Here is a 19,646-nt window from a genome sequence, read left to right on the forward strand (position 1 = left end):
GAGAGAGAGAGAGAGAGAGAGAGAGAGAGACCACCTATGCATAGTCTTCTCAGTGTGTTAATTGTGATATGGTTTAATGAAAAATATAAAAGTGGATTATATGGATCTTGCGTACACACACACACATACACCGATTTTGTGTCATACTGGGGTGTTTCTATATAAATATTTCTCTTATTTTGGTCAACCCTCCCAGAATGGCTTCTCAGCTTCCTTTTGAAAATACAAGGGACAATTAGATAAGTCCCTAAACGACAGGCAGCTCTCATCCCTCTGTTAATTAGTCTGCTCTCTCTGTGTGGCTGACTTGCATGATGAGGGAGGTGGAGGAATGAAGGAAGGAGAAGGAGCATGTGTATCACCAAGGGAGGAAGGATGGAGTATTCAAACTCATCCATCATAGACAACTGAAACAACTGTGATGGCAGTACTGGGTTTAGTTCATTAAAATCCTAAACTTTAATAAATGTGTATCACAGGAATAATTATCAGAGTATTGATATGAATATTGATCAGATGAGAAAATCACATCTAAAATGATCTAATTTATTCTCAGTGCAGCTAATTTTGCTCCACAACTCTTCATATGCATTGCATACTTTTGCAGATTTGATAGCATTGCATCATGTCACAATACTAAAAATAGAGGAGAATACACCAGCCACCCTTTTCTGTAACCCATCATGCCTGTGGTGTGGTGGTTGAAAAGCAAAACTCGAGTCAACTCATGCTACTGTACATACTGTATGATTGTGCTGATCTGTAGACTGCTGCTCTATTTATTCTAATGGGAGAATCTGGTGCACAGTTGATAGTGCTGGTTTACTGACCAGCTCCTTGGCCTTTGCCTCAGCATGATTTAGTGCCGCTGCTCCGCTGACATTGATTAACTGAGGAGTCTTTACAACCTGCAGTCAACATCCTGGATTTACTGTATCCCATTCGTCCCTGGATCCTGAAAACAGACCAAAAAAGGGACAAATTGAGAGAGGAAACACAAAGACGTACGAGCTGGAGTCAGATGACAGAGAAGAAACAATGTAGAAAAGAGAGAATAAGAGAGTGAAAGAAGTAAAGAGAGGAAAAGTCTTGGCAGCTTTCCCAGAGAAGTATGTCCTTCTCCAAGACCTGCTGTAATAAACTGATAACATCCTTTCAGCACCGCCATGTACAGTGGTATACAAAATATGTTTGAGCCTGTGTTTAGTAGCTATATTGAGAGGAGGATGGTTTATATAGATAAATAGATAGATAGATAGTCTAAACAAGCCCTGACGGCAGATGCAACTTTGCCTCTCGTGTTCAAGGTGTTGAAACCATTTCTTTCCTACACCCTGCCTCAAGCTACATTTACTATTCCAGGCGAAGACAAGTAGGCGGCCAAGGGGACCTTGATGTCACCAGAACAAGTTTAACATTTGCCACCATATAAAGTGGCTTTGCAGGCAGACCAATGAGAAGCCTCAGACATTTGAAAATTGCCTGGCCACCCTTCCCGCACATAAAAAGCTTTCTGTCACCTCATTTTTCAGGAGAATCTCTCACTCTGTTCCTCCCTCTCTCTGTTCGTTACCTTTCTCTTTCTATCATTCACTCTTGCCCTTTTTTATTGACATGTAGGATGAGCTCGCCTTTTCTGGCCACAGAGAGCAAGGTAATATGTTTTAGAGAAAGTAATGGGAGATATTCCACTTCCAGCTGACTCTTTAACAGGAGCTCGGGTTGTGGTGGCTTGTGTGTGGGTGCGCTGTATGAATGAGGGAGACCAGGGTGGCTTTCAGCTGTAAGTAATGGCTTTCTGTATGGTTCTGGGCAGCCCTGAAGCCTATTCCCACTCGGCACCATCAGGGTGCTCAGCAGTGTCAGCCCTGCTTTCTATAGCATAGAAGCTCTTTCTCTTTTTTTTAACCTGTCCTTTGCCACTCAGACCATCGTGTTTATTGAAAATTTGAGGAATCGCAGCAGAAAAGCATCTAAATGCAAACATTCAGACAGACAAATGGACTTGATAAAAACACCTGTCTGGGTTTGGGTAAGTGTGCGCACGCAGTTTTGTGCAGTAAAACACAGTAATTGACAACACTTTTTAGCTCTGAGGCACACAATGGTGGAGGAAGCGCAGTCTCATCCTTGCTTTTTATTCCCTCTTCCTTCATGGCTTTTATCCCTCTGTCCCTCTTGTCCCAACTCCTGATTAACTGCACCTTTTCATGTGAGTACGAGGAGCTCCTCATTCATGTCCTACAGAGCCTATTAAAAAATAATCTGCATTCGTGTGGGACCTTTAAATATAACAATTACAGAGTTCTTTGTAAAATAAAATGCCTCACTTGCAATATCAAAAGAAAAGCGAACAATAAGAAAAACAAAAGCATGAAACTCTTTGTTTAAAAAAAAAAAGGCACAAATTATCTACAAAAAGCATTCAAGTGTGTCCTGAGTTGAGATGTATGCGCAGGTGTATGCACTAATGAGTTTATATCAAGTGCATGTCTGCATTCGAGTGCGTGCGAGCAAGCATCTGTTCATGTCATCCACACTTCATTCACACTCTTAGCACACAGGTATATCCACATTCCCATAGGTATTTTAAACATTACTTATTCAGTGTTCATAATATTCCAGGCTTCATTTTAATGCAGATCAGTTCTCCTCCCTCATAAACAGTGCCTTCTTCAGACTTTCAGGTTCTAAGGAAAATTTTATTGCCTGTGTTTGCACTGTTGGCATGCATACATGCGTGTGTGTGTGTGTGTGAGAGAGAGAGAGAGAGAGAGAGAGAGAGATGGAATAAACCTGTCTCTGAGTTAACCTGTGTGTCTAAGCCCATATGGTGGTTTCTTAATCTCATGGCAACTTTTGCGTTTTGGGAGTCTTGCCATATTCCCTCACCCTGGTCTATGAGCTTCTGTTCCCTTCCAAGCATATACAGAGAGTGCAGGCATAGCAAAGCATCAGGGGAAATTTATGGCTGCTTAAGATTCAAGTTCCCCTCTCATCCACTCAGGCTTGGCATTTGAGTTGGGCTGAAATAAGCCTTGGCTTTCTCAGTACCGTTTTTGTTTCTCTGTGCCTTTTCACACTTTGTTTACCTCACTTCCTTTCGCTTTTATTTCAGCTACCTGCCCATTTTTCTTCCTCTCTCAATTTGGATGGTAATTGAGGAGTTATCAATGAGTCATCTCAATTGTCAGCTGTACAACTTATTCTCTTCCAGCACACAGTATATGTTCCTTTTTTCTTTCATTCTTTTTTTTTTTGTCTGAACAGCCGTACGGTCCTGCTGTTTTGCCTCATACAGGTTTTATAAGCTGGAATATAGCCACCCACTCAGCCATTGTTTTTATTTAGGTGTTTCATGCTGTAGCTCGCCAGCAACAAAAGAAACCCACCCAAGGATAACACATGCTTCAAGACAGGTGCAAACACAGAACAGTCCCCTTTTGTGCAGAAAATGTGAAGTGCTAAAGCCATTTATGTATGACACAGCGTGACAGGTTGCTTGCTAAAACCTTGGTAATATCCTCCTGGAAGGAAAACAGCCCTTTGTCACTCGAAGGGTAGCCTCATTTTTCACTCTAAGGGACTTATACACAGACACTGATGGGACTAACTCCCCCTGTGAAACCAGCATTAATGTGTGCGTGAATGTGTGTGCATGTGTGCTGCGGGGACAACAGAAGTGCGTGGCGATGGAGTGACAGGCAGCCCGAGTGATTAATGTGCCTCCTTAATAATGCAGCATGGCGAGGAAAGAGTGTTGCGACAATTTGAGAAAAGCAAATAAATGAAGCAAGATCAAACTTGCGTGTGAGAAAAACACACACCAAAAAAGACTTCTTTGAGCCACGGGTAAAGATGGTGGCAGACGTAGACTGGCAGCTAATTTTATCCAAATATAGATAGACAGAAAAAGGTAGAAGGTGAGATTAAGATGGAACGACAGATGGATTGAGCAAGTCATCATCCATGAAAGGCTGAGGTTGGACCAAGGTCTTTAGAACTGAAAGGAAAATGCGACATCTTGGCTCTGTATCTTTCAGGATGTCTCTGTATTTTTGTCTGTCTGTCTGTAACCATCTAGCTGTCTGTCTTATCTACAGTATCTGTGACAGGCATGGTGGGGAACAGGGCACATCTCTGACATGCTGAGATCTGGCTGAATCTTTCCTGCTGATATTACCACACAGCAGGAGAGATCATACTGACTTTCAGTTGCGATTAGTCAGCTTCGGTTGGAAGACTTTCTAATAGCATTAATAAATCAAGGAATCTCTGTATGTTTTTCTGCCTTTATTTTCTTTGCATATCTCATTAGCTATTCACCCGATCCACTTCACACTTATATTAGGGGGGACCTAGATAAGTGAAGCGTCAGCTTTGAGGCTGTATAGATGAGGGGCTGGGCGGTAAAGGTAGTATTTGTAGGTTCTTATGCTAGATTTGTTACTTCCTGTCTGTGATCTCATATAACATATTCAAGTCACATAGTTCAAAAAATAAAGCTTCATTGACTTGTTGTCATTTATTCTCCTTTCTTGCTGGGAAAAAAATAATATTAAAAGTAGCTGAACTCTTTTAGTCTTTCAGTTTCTCAGCATCTCTTAACATGTACTCAGCACAAAATGATGTGACACAGCAATTGTAATCTAATTTTTCAGTTGGTGTCAACAAAGTGGATATCTTCCTTTATGAATGTTTCGACAATATGTTGCCACATCCTTACAATTTACTGCACAATGGAGCTTAATGTCAGCTGCACAGGATAGTTAACTGATTCTCATTTCTAGTCAGTTAGCAGTGACTTAAATAGAGACTTAAATAAAAGAAGTCGAATAGTAAAGAAGTAGAAGTAGAATAAAAGTAGACTTAAATAAAAATATTGCTACCAGATCTTATATGGTTTGCCTACTCTGATGTCAGTGGTAAGCATACTGAAGAGTCCATCCACAGGTGATACATAAAAAGCACGTGCTACTGGTAGGATCAGAAAATTGGTACAAGATAAAAGACCTAAGCTGATCAAAAATCTACATCAACATGTATGGTATGATTCTTGTGAGGCAGAGCCAGTTAAATGGTATATTATGTTGCAGGATTATAGTTCAAAAATGAAGAGTGGAGCAGAACGTCTTTAATATTTAACTATCAGACCAGCTAATATTCAGGCTCCATACATAGTGAACTCTGCTGCACCTATTTAGTAATTAAACAGCCCTGATTCTGACTGGAATTTGCCCGAGTTTAATATATAAATGTGGAGCCAAGAAGGGAGCCAAATTCACATGGATCAGAATATTTTTCTTGCATCCCCCAAACTCCTGATGGAGAATTTACGCTGCTGAATTTAGACTCGATGTGGGAGTTTAATGTCAGGTCTGACTCAAGTGAGCTGATGTTTTCAAAGGACAGTCTCAGCATGTTGTCTGGAACATACTTTGTAGAAAGCACTTAGAATACAGATGTAGAAAACCGCTCTCACTTATACAACATTGTCCTAGAATCCTTGTAACAGCCATAGTCCTATTGTGGATATACAAGAGATAACCTTGCATCACAAAAGAGGAGAGAAGAGGAGAGAGGAGGGCACAGAGGTTGATAGAAAGGTGTGATGTACCAATGCAAAGCATTACCGTTGTCCTGGAAGAGTTTAATACACAATTTGCAGAAAAGGGCATACTAAGATAAAATGTTGTACTTTTTATTTACTATAGCTTTGTGGAGGCCTTAAATTTTAAATGCAAAGGGAATGAAAAGCAAACACCATGAAAAAAGTGAAGGAACGATGGATAGTAGACTAAATGTAGAGATGATGGTTGGGTAAAATAAAAGGAAGCGATGAAATTGGTTGGTCATGTAAACAAAACTGTGACCGGAGAGTGCACATGAGTAGCTGCTAATGATTAACAGCTTTGATAAACTGAGGAGGGAAAGACATAAGAAAGAGTCAAACCTAGCAACCAGCGAAGGAAAATAAAGCACAATATCAAACTATGATGAATATGGAGCTGCAAGACAGAAGGAACAGAGGTGGAAAGGAAGATTCATGAATGCACTGGAGGAAGATGTGGCTCAGTATACATGAAGAGGATGCAAGAGATAGGGTGAGATGGAGGCAGATGACCTGTTGTGGCAGAAGCTTAAACTGTGACTGTGTAATTACTTAAGCAATTTTGAAAACAATATGCTTTTATTTTAGAATTAATTAAAAAAGTTCAGAATGTTAGAAAATACAGCACCGAGCCAAAATAGCAATTAAGATAGACTTTTAATACATGCTGTTTGGACTTGCAGAGTCTTCTGTGTATATTCTCATGAAAGTTGAAATTAAATACCTGATACTGATCTAGCGTTTCTAAAAACAAAAAATAAAGAAGAAGAAAAAACAGATTAGTTCAGTTAAATTCAACTTGTATTGTGATGTCATGCCTGTCCTGCACATAATTAAGGCTGCATTACAGGCTTTTAATAATTACTTTCAGAGAGTTTTGTAAAATAGCTGCATTTATTTGCCTTAACCATTTGCTATCAAGCAGGATTTTACAAAGGTTCAGCTTCAAAAATGTTCTTTTTGCAAACTTGCTGTTTTGACGTGTGCTGCCACCGTGGACATTGAGCTGTTCCAGAGCATATGTATTTGGTATGAGGTCAGTGTTTTTGTCCTTGGCTGTAACGTTGAGATTGAGTCAGAGAGACCAGCGCTGCCGTAACTGACACTGGTTATCTATGTCCTGCATCTCTGCGACCAGCCACTAAATCCTCCTCCATCCCTCCCACCCAGCTCCTCTCCTGCCCTCAGGCCCCACTGCCATGTCTCCAGAGATGCCATACTCATTATTTACACCCGGGACCCAACAGCAGGAGGCCGACTTACCTCATTTGGTCTCCATCCCCTTGCTTTTGTGACTTAAAGACATTATGTTATAGTCACATATACATAAATAAATGCTCAGATAATAGTGCTACTTGAGCCTTGTTTGTATGGTCGTCCATCTCTTGTTTGCTTGTTGGCTGCTGTAAACTCTCGGACAACTACGATGAAAAATACAAAAGGTTGCAAAGATCTTGGGAAGAGAGAAAAAATATTCAGTCCTGTGATGTACACTGGCATTGGGTAGTCATTATCAGCATGTTTTATTTCCTATACTCCTTGAATTTTAAAGTGAAAGCTAAGCCAGCATCGGTGTAAGTCACAAATATCCCTAGTTATTTAAAAAATGTTTTCCAGATAAACTTATACAGACATTCCATAGACACCTCCTGTCAACCTACCTCTCAAATACATAGCTTTTTTTGTTGAATGTGGCAGACTCGATCCTGCTTTGATTCAGAAGAGTTTTCAGCAGGCAGTGTGGAACAAGCGAACCCAGAGGTCCATCATGTTAGATTTGGCTCTAGTATCCTTATCTATCTATTTTTATTCTTGAAATCCATCAGCATCTCTTCCTCTTCTTCAGCATTTTTCCCAAAAAGTCTCTTTTGCTTTTCCCCCCTCCATTAAACCTTTGAACAGCTTGCTATATCAAGCAAGCCATTAGGCACATTATATAGTTAATATTTTTTACCAGAATTTTCATCTCAGCTATTGCCAGTTGGTTGATGGCTTAGTGCGCAAAGATGGTATGGCATGGTTTTTGAGAGCTTGGATATAAGGTGAAAATTTATGCCATGAAATATTCTGAGAAAGAAGCACATATTGGGATAGATTTAAAGATAAAAGGTAAATCTCAGCCTGTACATTTAATTCTGAGCAATAGCTATTTGTGAAGTGTAAAGATAATCGTCTATTTCTTTATTGTACTTCAAAAGGATTAAGCACAATGGTCACATCAAGTCGAGGTATTTATTACATAGCCTTTAAAAGCCTTTAATCACCATTGTCTGAAAAGGCTTCAGAAGACTTTATCCCACCCACATTACGAAACAGCAAATTAAACTGAAGAATGAACTGTATGTGTGTCCTAAGGCCTTCACTGAGCAACAGGGGGGGGAAAAAATCCCTTGAAAAGGAATTATTAATGATGACTCATCCAAGCATGTCTTGTGTATTAGAAGAACTTCACAAGGGCAATGTGTTGATTACAGTTTCCTTTGTGTACTCACATTTCCTCCCTCTCTCTTCATCTCTGTCTCCAGGTGCAGCAGGATGCAGGGCTTACTGCCTGTTTGTGGACCGCAGCTCCTGCTGGCCCTCCTTCTGCTTCAAACTGCGGTCTGGGGTGAGTCCTCATTAAACTGTGGGCAGTCCCCATCGTCTGACCTAGAGTGCATGTAATACAGAACTTTCTGATAACCATCTGCACACATAGCCATTAAACCAGTGTCTCGGAAATCTTCCCAGAAGCTGAAGTTTCTACAAATTTTCTCTTACGTGTATGATTCTACAGTGTGCATTAGATTAATTATAAACAATTAAATCACAAGATTTAGGTTCTCTGATACACAGACCACTCTTGCCTCACTTTTCTGACCCAGAAGTTATATCCGAGTTTTATATCTTTTGTTTCTTAGCAGTAGCTGATAATGGCTAGCTGTGCCAATTAAGGACAATATAATATGGATAATAGCTATAGTCATTTAGATGTGGCCAATTTGTGAAATATTGCGTGTTGTGAGCAGTAACCCTCCGCAGCTATCTTCAAGGAGATTAAAAAACCACATCTCTTTACATTTCTCATTAGCTCTTCTCGGTCGTGCTGACATTTTCTTTGTCAGTGTGTCCATTTCCCTCTAATTCTGTAGCCGCGCTCACGATGTGAATGCTTGGCAGACCTTCACCACCAGCCCACTTACTTTCATTTCATCTGCTCGTAATTACCCCAATGGCTCATTCAAGAGGAGCTTGAAAGGATGAGAAGTACAACAGAAATCACATCTGAGATCTCCGAAGCTCGCTTTCACCCTCTCAGCCATTTTAGAGAGACTGAAATGATTTTGATTGAGATTTGATAAGTCTCTGAGATATTTATTTCTAATATAAATTTGCAGAGCTCATTAAACTTTTCTTTGATTGGGCTCAAAAGCTGGACTTTACGATCCTAATCCTCTCATTATGTGTCAGCGAGTTAGCCAAACTTTTGAATGTTTGTTTTACTGACTCACTAAACCTTTGATTTGGATGAGAAAAGGACATCGTGACAGAGAAACATGTAATTGGGTGTATGAAAAGAAATCATCCATACAGTTAAGACAGAACTCTAAGTCTTGTCAGCCTGTACGCCTAATCTGGTTAACTGCTATCTTATCTGTCTGTTTAGTAGTGTTATCTGTCCATTACAAGGACACAGTATGCAATACAAGGATCTACAACCCACGGTACTTCTTTGCCCTCTCCAAACTCTCCTTGTACACTCCTGCTGTGTATCTGTGTGTATCTGCATGTGCTGGTGTGTATGTAGGACAGACTGCACGCCCCCTCACTGCTCTCAGTGGCCTCCCCAACCGTCTGCTCAGTGTATTGCATTGTTTCTGCCTTCTGTGCAAGAAAAAAAAATCTACTGTCCTGGCAGCAGGGCCTTTCTGTGACTCAGGGCTCTGATTCCACAGCAGAGAGATGATGAAAATGCAGCCAACTCTTCTGTCTTTCTCTGTGTGTATTTGTTTGTGTGAAAGCCTCAGGTTACATCTGCCAGGTAGTTGCAGCCAACTTACAGAGAACTGTAGCCCGCACACACACAGAGCATCTCCAAGGAGTCTGATAACACACTCGTGACAATTCAGAGTGTGTATGTCATGCGAGAAGACACTCCCTGCTTCTGTTTTGGAGTTTTGGAGGAGTTTTTGAGGCCATCAACATCGCCTGTTCTCGCTTTCTTTTTTTCCTCCTTGCATTTTGTGCTTTTTTCCACTTGAGTGGCTCTGGAAATAGTCAATGGTAGGGGACTACTGGGAGGGGTGGCACTAAAGCTCACCCTGTGACACTTTGCTTGACAGCCCTGAAATGGAAAGATGGTGGGGAAGGAACAGATTAGGTGTGAGCTTTTTGCACATGTGTCTGTCTGTGTGTTGGCGATAGTGTGAGCTTGCCTTGCACTCCTGTACAAATGCTGATATACTTGTATATATGCATGTTTATGAATTTTTAAATGTCGGCAGTGTGCCAAGCAAGATAAAGGTATCATTATGCCTCAGAAGGTCCAAAATTAGTCATGGCAGCAGCCTCAGGGAAGTTAGTGTGAAGCCTGACATGGCCTGGTAAAAGTCAGCTCAGGCACAGAGAGCTACAGTGAGAGGGTTAATAACTGTCACCTAGGAAGGCGGAGGAGACAAAGCATGTAGTCAGATTTAGAAAGGATTTAAGGCATGATTTAAGATTACAGTAGGTATGGGGGAATATACCTGATCACAAAATACCCAGGGAGTTGGTAACGAGGGTCATTTACTTTAATCACCCGCTTAAATTGATTTGTTTGATTTGATTGTTGCTTGCTGGCATCGTGACTTGTGCAATAAGTTGAGCTGTTGCTTTCATGGTAAGGCAAGGCATGGGAGAGAGTGTCTGGCACTGTCAAGTCCTGCATTGCACGAGCGCTAGAGGATGGCACTGGTTCAGATGGTAAGAACAATTTGTGGAGTGACACAGTTTGCTGTGTATGATAGTCTTTTTCAACGCTGGACATTAAACAGCCAAAATGCCTCCACATTCCCATATTCCTTCTTTTCTACAGTGCCCTCTTTTGGGAAATGTGAGCCTTGAGCTGCGTCAATTGGGGTGCCATGTTTGGTAACGTTGTTTTGTCTTTTATCTCGCTCACACTCCTAAAGTACTGGTGTACATTAACATTAGTAGAAGTGGTACTCTTGCAGGCTGTGCCTCAAACCTACCCTCACGTGGCTTTAACTGTATTCAGACCACATGCCTGGTTCAGGATAGGACTGTTAAATTAGAGCTTTTCAAAACCAGACCCTAGAGAGCAGTCTGAAAATAGCAGCAGCACTATAAGCAGTCCAGAATTGCATAGGAAGGTTGCCTTGAAGAAGTGATTGGTCACATTTAGATCATATATGTTTTTGCCTTTTATGATTATGCTTCTTGTACAGAAAAAAACTTGCCTGGCTCTAACCAGGTCAATAAGCACTGTGTTAATTTATCAAGGCTTAATTATAACAGACATGCATTAGATAAATTCCCACCCTGCAAATTTCACAGCACAAAATAAATCCATCTTTAATCCAAACTCTGGCTGTTTGAACACTATTATAGTTTCGAACACAAGTCACAGTTATTCTTTCCCACTTGATCTGATTGTTGCAAACTCTGCTTTCTGCTGCAGTGTGATCATTTAGAAGGCTGACTTGCTCAACAAAGCACCGACTGTCTGCGTTTAGTTACAAGCAGATAAAATATCTGTTAAGATTCAAGTAGAAAGATTTCTGCAGGTGACATTTAGAGGAAGGAATAAATGTCTGAGACGCAACGTCAGTCCGCCATTCATTTCAGCCAGTATATCAAACTGAGCATAATCTTAACTTTATTGTATAGCCACATTGTATATTCCTGTTACATAGCACAGCTTCAGTTCAGTCTAAATATCAGAAATGTTTTCCTGATTTGTCTCATCTGTTCTGTCTTGTTTTCGCTAAGACTGTGGATTCGCCCTATCTTCCGTCTGTAAATCTTTTTTCCTTCGCACAACTGGTAACATTAGCACACATCTCTGGCAGAGACATAAAGCAGCTAAAATGCAAAATGCTGCTCATTAGTGTGACATGTCAAGTGGCAGAAACAGTTTGTGAAAAAGAAATCCTTTTGCAGAGGATACATTTTACAAATCAGGAACATAACAAAATACATGTCTGCATATGGCTGCTGTTAATTAAGTAAGACAGGAATTTGCAATTAGTGCATGTGTACATTCTCCTGTCTGTCACATTAGGTTTTGTTTCCAAAGGCTACTTTTCATTAATTTTAGTCTAGCTTTGAAATAGGATTAGGATTTATATGAAGAAAAGCCAAACTGAGAAAAATGAGGAGCAGGCGTTAAGAGAGAAAGAAGTCGGTTAAGCAGAAAAGCATAGGTGGTATATAATAAGAGCACAAAATACCCAATGGATGGAGAAGAAAGATGAGAGCACAATAGGAAAGAAAACATCAAGAAGCTGAGGAGGACTCCTGGAAACAAGTGGGAGTTGAAGGGATGTTTTGGTGGAAGATATCATGAGAGAGAATGTCAGCAAGAAGACATTAATTCCAAACCCTGCATGATGTCCGCCTGGCAGATCTGGTGTGCTTAGAGAGGTGACATGAATGTGCAGGGACACAGACACACACACATACACACATACACAGAAAACTTAGTGTGTCTTTGACTGTCTTTGGTTTAGAAGATCCAACTGTTTGTGTAACTTTGTATATTTACAGTGTGCGTCTCTGCAGATGAGACTGTGTACTTCCTGTAGGGGTAGTGCAGCTGCACTGCAGTGAAACACACACCACTGATCAAACACCATGGAAAAATGAGGAAACCAGCCCTTCGTTTAATTTACATTATACAGTACATAGCATCAGATCTGCTCTTTGAGGAGTCCACCCACAACGCGCACAGTTAAAGTGTGCATGCATGTGTGAGCGCGCGTGTGAGTGTGCTTTTAATCAGAAGCTTCTTCCCGCCTTTTTTTGCACTTGTGGTGCCTCTGTTGCCATGGTTATGGTTTCTTGGCTTGGACAGGGCGGCATCAGCCTCAGCGTCGTTTACTGTGCTCTTCGTAAGCGATAACGTGGCAGTGCTTAAGGATCAGCCATCGCCGTTTTCATGTTATTCATCTTGTTCTCGCCATTTGTCTTTGTGCATCATCCAAGGTCTTTTTCAAAGGATGCATTTCTTCACAACCAACAAAGAAAACCCCAAAACAATAAAGACAGCAAACGAAATGCTCTCAGGAAAACAAAACTAACCCCCACTTACCACCATTGCCCTTGACGTGTTTTATTCACACAGAAGGCAAAACTTATACAGCTTCCACTTGCTCTAAAAAGTTCGACTTTACCCTCTTTCTTTTGTTTTCCCTGTTTACCAAAGAAACTTACCACAGTAAAATACATATAAATATTTCTCCTTGTGTGTTAATTTGAATAATTTCTTGTGAAAAAATTTAAATGCAACTATAACCTCATACTAAGCAGCTACATAGTCAGTTTTGAGGGCCACTTTGAGCTCTAATGATTTTTAACTTTAAACAGGAGTACCTATTTTTTTATTTTGTTGTTGTTGTTAGTTTTTTTTTTAACTTGCAAAGTATATGGTTAATCTGATTATTATTAATTAAACAACTGAGCAGTATTTGAGTATGCAGAGCAGTAATGTGCATCTAAAATAAACAGCATCATTAAAACACTTGTCATGTGCATTAAGTGCATTTTATCGGATGTCTTTGAACACAGAACTTTCATTTCTGGCAGATTATTTAACCCAGTTCTGTGTTTTTTAGTGAGGTATCAGAGCACCAAGTGCACAGGAGGCCAGTTAAACATACAAAACTGTTGCAGTCTACAAATAATCAGAACTAATCTAACTGTATCATAAATGAATACTTGAGTAAAAGTGCAACAGAAAATTTCTTAGGAACTCAACAGTTGCAAATCTGTTTATTTTTACACAATTATGTTTCTGATAATCATATATGAATTATTAGTAAGGCATTTACCTATTGCAGTTAAATAAATATAAACCGCTTCCTGTGAACTGTCTCTTTATGTAGCACCTCCCAGGTGAAAGCAAAATCTCAAAAGAGTTCAAGCCGTGCCTGCTGCTGTGCAGTTGTATGTGTTGTACCGACTGTCATTTCTTAACACAGTAATCAACAAATAGCGGCGTGACTCTGTCAGACAGCTCGTCTGTCATGATTTATGACCTGCACACACTTGTCCACACACACACACTTACACAAACATATAATCAGCTGGCATGCAGGCAGCAGAAGTGGAGTACCGACGACTGCAGAGGGATATACTCGATCAGTCCCGGGAGCTCTTGACTGGCAGGTTGGCAGCTGTGATGTTGGCAAATTGAAGACAATGCTGCCTTTATCTTTGGAAAACCCATTGCAAGCCCCATGGAAAGAAAGAAAAGGAGGAAGAATAAGAAAGAGAGAACGAGAACAAGGAATGATGTTCTCAATTGTGTTCCTATTACAGTGAAAATGCCATTACCGCCCACCTTGTGTCTGTGTGCAGCTCGGTGCCAGCTACATAAAGGCTCTCCGACTGTTTAATAATTTGAGAGCACCTCTAATGGAAAGACAGATGGGTCAGTGGTGATGATCACGCAGATGCCTCTGTGAACCAACAGAGAAAATGGGAAAATCTAAGCTCTACCTGCAGGCTGCTGGAAGTGGATCTTCTGGGAAGAGTTGCACGATGTGTCCTGTTACACCTTACCCTTCTCGTATCCATGCAGGCAAAGACACAAGATGAGGTCAATAAAAGATCACCCGGTGACATTTAGAAGAGTCCTCCATAGCACCTTGGGTTTTGCTATCCAATGTTGCCAGTGGACAAGTTTTACAGAGCACACGCTCCCTTTTTGAGCACCTTTCTGCTTTGTATTGACATTCAGGATTTCCTCTTGTCTTTTTTCCACCTCACAGCCAGCCAAGCCTTGTTTAGAAAAAAGAATGACAATGAGAAATATGAAACAAGGATAGATAACAAAACAAAAGAGCCTTGTGTGGGTTATGCCTGTGACAACATTTCCATCTAAATGCAGATTTCAGATAGAGGTGGCACTGGCACCCTTGCTTGTTTACATTCATTACCATGGAGGAAGAGAGCAATGTTGTTGTTTGTCTTGTTTTTTTTTTTCTTTCAAAATTCCCCCAGTCCCCTTCGAGATGTAATTTAGGCTTTTCAACAAGTGAATCGGCAATTTATTTTATTTAATTTCTCTGAGCAAATTGCAGCACTGGCCATGTAACAAAGATAAGCATTTGTCCAAATAAAGTGGACAGAAAGAGTGAAGAGTGAGCGGGAGAATGTGAATGAGATTTTGATTGTGAAGCTTGGTTGGCTACATTTAAAGCTTTGTATCGCTTTTGGCAACATTGGGGTTGTTACCCAAATGACGCTTACGCAGGTGGAACTTGGCAAGAAAATGGCAGGCCAATTAAAAGAATAAATTTGCCTATTTTTGTTCTGTGCACGCTTTAGGCAAGGAAGTTTGTAGGTTGATTGTCTTCTGGGAGCGCGTTTCACTCTATTTGTGTGTGTCCGGGCATGTGTGTTGGGAGGAGGGGCACGTGCATGAGTGTGTGACAATCAAAGACGAGTGCTACATCCTCAAGGGGGATAAAGCAAAGAGCGTGCCAGCAGGTAGTGGAATCTGATAGCCTCTCTTCTGAAAGATGTTTTTTTTAAGTGCGCTTCTGTTTGTGTTTGTGTGTATGAGCATGAATGTCTCACTTTGTCAATCTTTACACATCTCCTGCTGAATCATAACAGTGCATGTCTACTTTTTCCATCATCTTCTCTTGACTCCCTTTCCACATCACATCACTTCAATTTTCCTGTTACACATACCCCCTGTTTCTTTTTTCCTTTTCTTTCTGTTCGTTTGGATATTGAGTTTGTTTCTCTCCCATTCCTTACCTCCTTCCAAACTCATCATCCTGGACTCTGTCATGATTGAGTCAGTTGTGTATCTTTTACATTACTTCTGCAAGTTCTTCTATCAATGCAAAATGATATTGTTGCTGCCATCAAGTAAAACAGAAGTCAGAAGTAAATTATTTCCTGCACGTCTACTCCTATCATACCAGAGAGCTCAAGTATTTTCTGTGCTGTTATTGACAAAATTAATATGAATAATTTATTAGAAATTATAAGCATCCCAATACACCTGGTAACCTTGATGCTTTGATAAACTTAAACCTTCCACTGAGTCAACATTCAGCCGATGTGAGCTGCTCATTATATAAAAACATTGCTTAGTAATCAGGACTAGTGAAAGTGCCTGAAGTCATTTCATTATTATTTGCAAAAAGGGACTTTCTCAGTGTCACAGCTTGCCTTGACTGAAGGTGTCTAAAATATGTGGCACTCTAAAACACTTTGCAAAAACTTAATCAGATGCATTCCCTGTGCAGCTAAGCAGACCAACAGTGACCACATGAGCTGCCAGGCAGGAGGAAAAGAGGAAGACCACAGAGGAGATTTATGGAAGCAGTGAAGGAAGACATGCAGAGGGGTGGTGTGACAAAGGAGGATGGTAGAGATGGGATGAGCAGAAAGTTAGATGAATAGAAGAGAGAATGACATCACAGTCCAATAAACCCTCAACAAACATGGTTGTGGGAATATGCTTTACTTTCTACAAAATCACCTGACATAAACCCCAATGGGAGCATTAAATACTGAGAAAGTCAAGCATTCATTACATGGCAAGAGGCTATTTGGAACAGCCATGCTGGCAAAACAGTGGTATCCATGGTTTACATGAACTTGTGGTGTCTGTTCAGCTGAGATGTATGGTTTCATATATATGTTTTATATTTTGATAATAAAATTAATATTGTTATTGATTGAGCCTAACAACGCAGTAACTCCAGCAACACGTAAAGCTAAAGAGGAACAACTTTTGTTGCTATTTACTGATTGAGTCACCAGAAAATAAATATGAGCATTCATCTAACTAAAAAAACATTTTTTTAATACATAGGCGAGAAAAAACAGTAATCAGAAAAAGGTGTCTTCTCTAAGTAGCCACATGGTAACAACCCACACTGCTTTGCTTATTTATTCCTCACCTCCCCTTCTTGTCTTATCGTTCTGCTTTGAAAGCTTCATGCATTTTGTTTCACAGGTCACCTCACTCGACGGGCTGAACGCCTCTCGAGTGCAAAACGAGAGGCCATTTCAGAGCACAAATGCTGTTTGATGTTGCCATGCCAAGCAACACAGATCTGTCGGTGAGGGAGTTAAACAAGTAGCATTTGTCTAAGGCGATGTCACTGGGAGAAGCAGAGAAGTGGGTATTAATGTGTGTTTATGCGTCTGTGGGGAGGTGAAAATGTGATGGGAGGGCTGATGTTAAGCTATCAGGGAAGAGGCACTCATCCTCTTAGCTTGAGCAACTGCAACAGGATAAGGGCTACAGGAATGAGCAATGACAGCTAATCATGCACATTTTTTATGTGTGTTCAAAGGCACATTAACTATCCAGTAAGGGATGAAATGTGGCAGCAAGGTTTGTGTGTTATGTGTGTGTGTCTGTGTGTGCAGAGCAGAGAGTGTGCACTTGATGTTCCATGAATAGTAAATAAGAGATAAGATTTTTTTTTCCACTTGCAAGTACACACACACACATGCACATCATATTCCCCTGTTGGGAGCATTGCATTCAGTGGCTGTCAAAGATAAGGCAACTAATTCAAAGTTGAGTCAGAATGGTGGAATAAGTGAATTTTTAAAGAAGGGCTAAGGAGGATCAAGTCCTGAAAACAATAATAATAATAAAAAAATAGTATATCTTTATACATATGTGGAATAAAAATACAAAAATAAGAAAAAGTGAGTTGAAAAGCTCATCTGAAAGCTGGCAGGTGGTTGTACTGCAGGGGACGAAGAGGGAAAAGAGAATGGCAGGAGATGGGGAGAAAAATGACAAGGATGGGAGAAGGACGGAGGGGTTGAGCAGCTCACGCAGCGATGCGTCTGTGATCACTGGAAAAGCACTGTTCCAGAAATATGCCATTTAATTACAGGCAGGACAGGCTGACCTTATAGCGTGTAGTACTTTAACATGGATTCAGACAAATAGGAATGGAGCATGACAGCGGAAACCGACACTAATAAAAGAAATCGGGTAGGCTCATTTTCCCCACCTCACTGTCTGTTTCACAATCCTTGGCTGTGCTAAATTCTTTATTTGTTTTTTCTCTCTACTTGTCTTTTGTCACTCATTCTTAGCAGCAGCTGTACCTGTTTGATATAGATCTTCAACTTCTCTGCAGGTCAAATTGTGTTTCTAATTATTTGCTGACTGACTGACACTACAGGCCAGTTTTAAAACATGTTTTATTAATAAAGTAACTTACTGTGGACCCTGGTCTGTTCCCAGTTGCTGATTTAAGAGTTTTTGAAGTCTCAGTTTCTTATTTATTTTTAGGTACTCTCTGTTTCTTTGCTTTAAGGTTTCTTTTATTCTTAGTATATTGTTGTTTAGTGCTGAGGTTTTATTTTAAATTATTCCTGACCATTATAATGCTTGTTATCTTTTAGCAATAGATACTGTTTACATTCATGAATTTATTAATCCCTGTGTGTCTTTCCTCATTTTAAATGAAACTGGTGTTTCTATAGTGCTTTCCAGTCATTTTAGTAGTACAAGCCTTATTAATGCATTCACATTCATACAACCACTTTTATCTATGGCTAAGAGTTTTAGCCTAACATTCAGATGCTCACACTTTGATGGATGCATCAAGGGCAACTCTGTCTCACTCAGGAACACTTTAACATGTTTTATTTTTATAGTTACTTGTCTCTTCTGTCTTGATTGTCCTCACAAGTGACTCAAGTGACTCACACTTGTGTCTCAGCTGTTTCCACTTCCCTGATTACCCCATCTGTATAAATAGTCCCATCTTCTCCTCAGCCTTTGTCTCACTATCTTATTAGCGCCCTGTGTTAAGTTCTCGTGTGGCCTGAACGATCTTGGATTCTGTATGGGACTTTTGTTTACCAAAGACAGACAGCAGCATTAAAGATTTAAATGCAACTCATGTTAGATAGTTTTACAGTCTAGGGTTAGAGGGCAGAGCAGGGTGATAGTGAACAGAGTTCAGTCTTCTAACATCCTGGTGAATGAAGCTGTTTATCAGTCTAGCAGAGCGAGATGCTCTAGAAATCTTCTTCCCGAAGGCAAGAAGCTGAAAAGGAAGTGTGAAGGGTGGAAGAGATGGGTGTTGAAAATGTCCATGAGGAAGGGCAGGAGGGCACAAATAATCTTGTTGGCTGCACTCACTATGGCTTGCTGGGTCTTCCGGTCAGCCGGTCTTCTGGCAGGAGGTTGTGCAGCCTCGGTTCCACACAGCAGCCAGCGAGGACACTTTCAATGGTGCCCTTGTAGAATGAATACATGATAACAATTGCTAATGACAAAAAACAATTACAAGAGCAGAAAGCTAATCGGGGTATTCCATATGTATTTTTCCAGCAACTAACAAAACTTTAGTCAGCCTTGTTTCCTGTTCTTCTTGGGGAATCCAGAGACACTGCTGGGCCAGATAGATATCACCCCTGAAATTCCAGGTCTACCCTGAGGTCTTCAAGGGAAGTTTCCCTGGAGGAATGCTGATTAGAGACCTGCACCACATCGCATGGCTTCTCTTTGACACAAGGGAGCAGCAGCTCTATATTTCTAAAGCTATTCCCTGCCAGCTTACAGAGGAAATTAATTCATCTAAATGTATCTGCAGTCTAATTCTTTTGGTCACTACCCAAAGCTCATGACCATAAGTAATAAATCAAAGGATTCTCTTTCTTGCTCAGCTCTTTCTTCACCATAAGTCTGCTACACAACCCTCATCACTTGCAGCCCTACACTAACCCACCTGTCCATCTCACAGTCATGACTTCAGATTTGGAGGGAACAATTCTCTTCAATTAAACGAACAAAAAATACAATGAACCTTTCATGTAAGAATTGCTT

The 19,646-nt window shown here is 40.5% G+C and overlaps 1 protein-coding gene across 2 annotated transcripts in view; it reads left to right on the top strand.

Annotated features, from left to right (window-relative positions):
* The window catches only part of ncanb (neurocan b), a 171,153-nt gene that overhangs the window by 27,288 nt on the left and 124,219 nt on the right, over positions 1–19,646 (top strand). For both annotated transcript variants that reach the window (XM_005920699.3, XM_005920698.3), the window contains exon 2: positions 8,137–8,219. In XM_005920699.3, the coding sequence (XP_005920761.1) occupies positions 8,147–8,219 (73 nt within the window). In that variant the 5' untranslated portion in view covers positions 8,137–8,146. The remainder of the gene's footprint in view (positions 1–8,136; positions 8,220–19,646) is intronic.

The sequence above is a fragment of the Haplochromis burtoni genome, unplaced genomic scaffold (assembly GCF_018398535.1).
Source record: "Haplochromis burtoni strain Fernald_Lab_line unplaced genomic scaffold, NCSU_Asbu1 Contig_42, whole genome shotgun sequence".
NCBI classification, from domain to species: Eukaryota; Metazoa; Chordata; class Actinopteri; order Cichliformes; family Cichlidae; genus Haplochromis; species Haplochromis burtoni.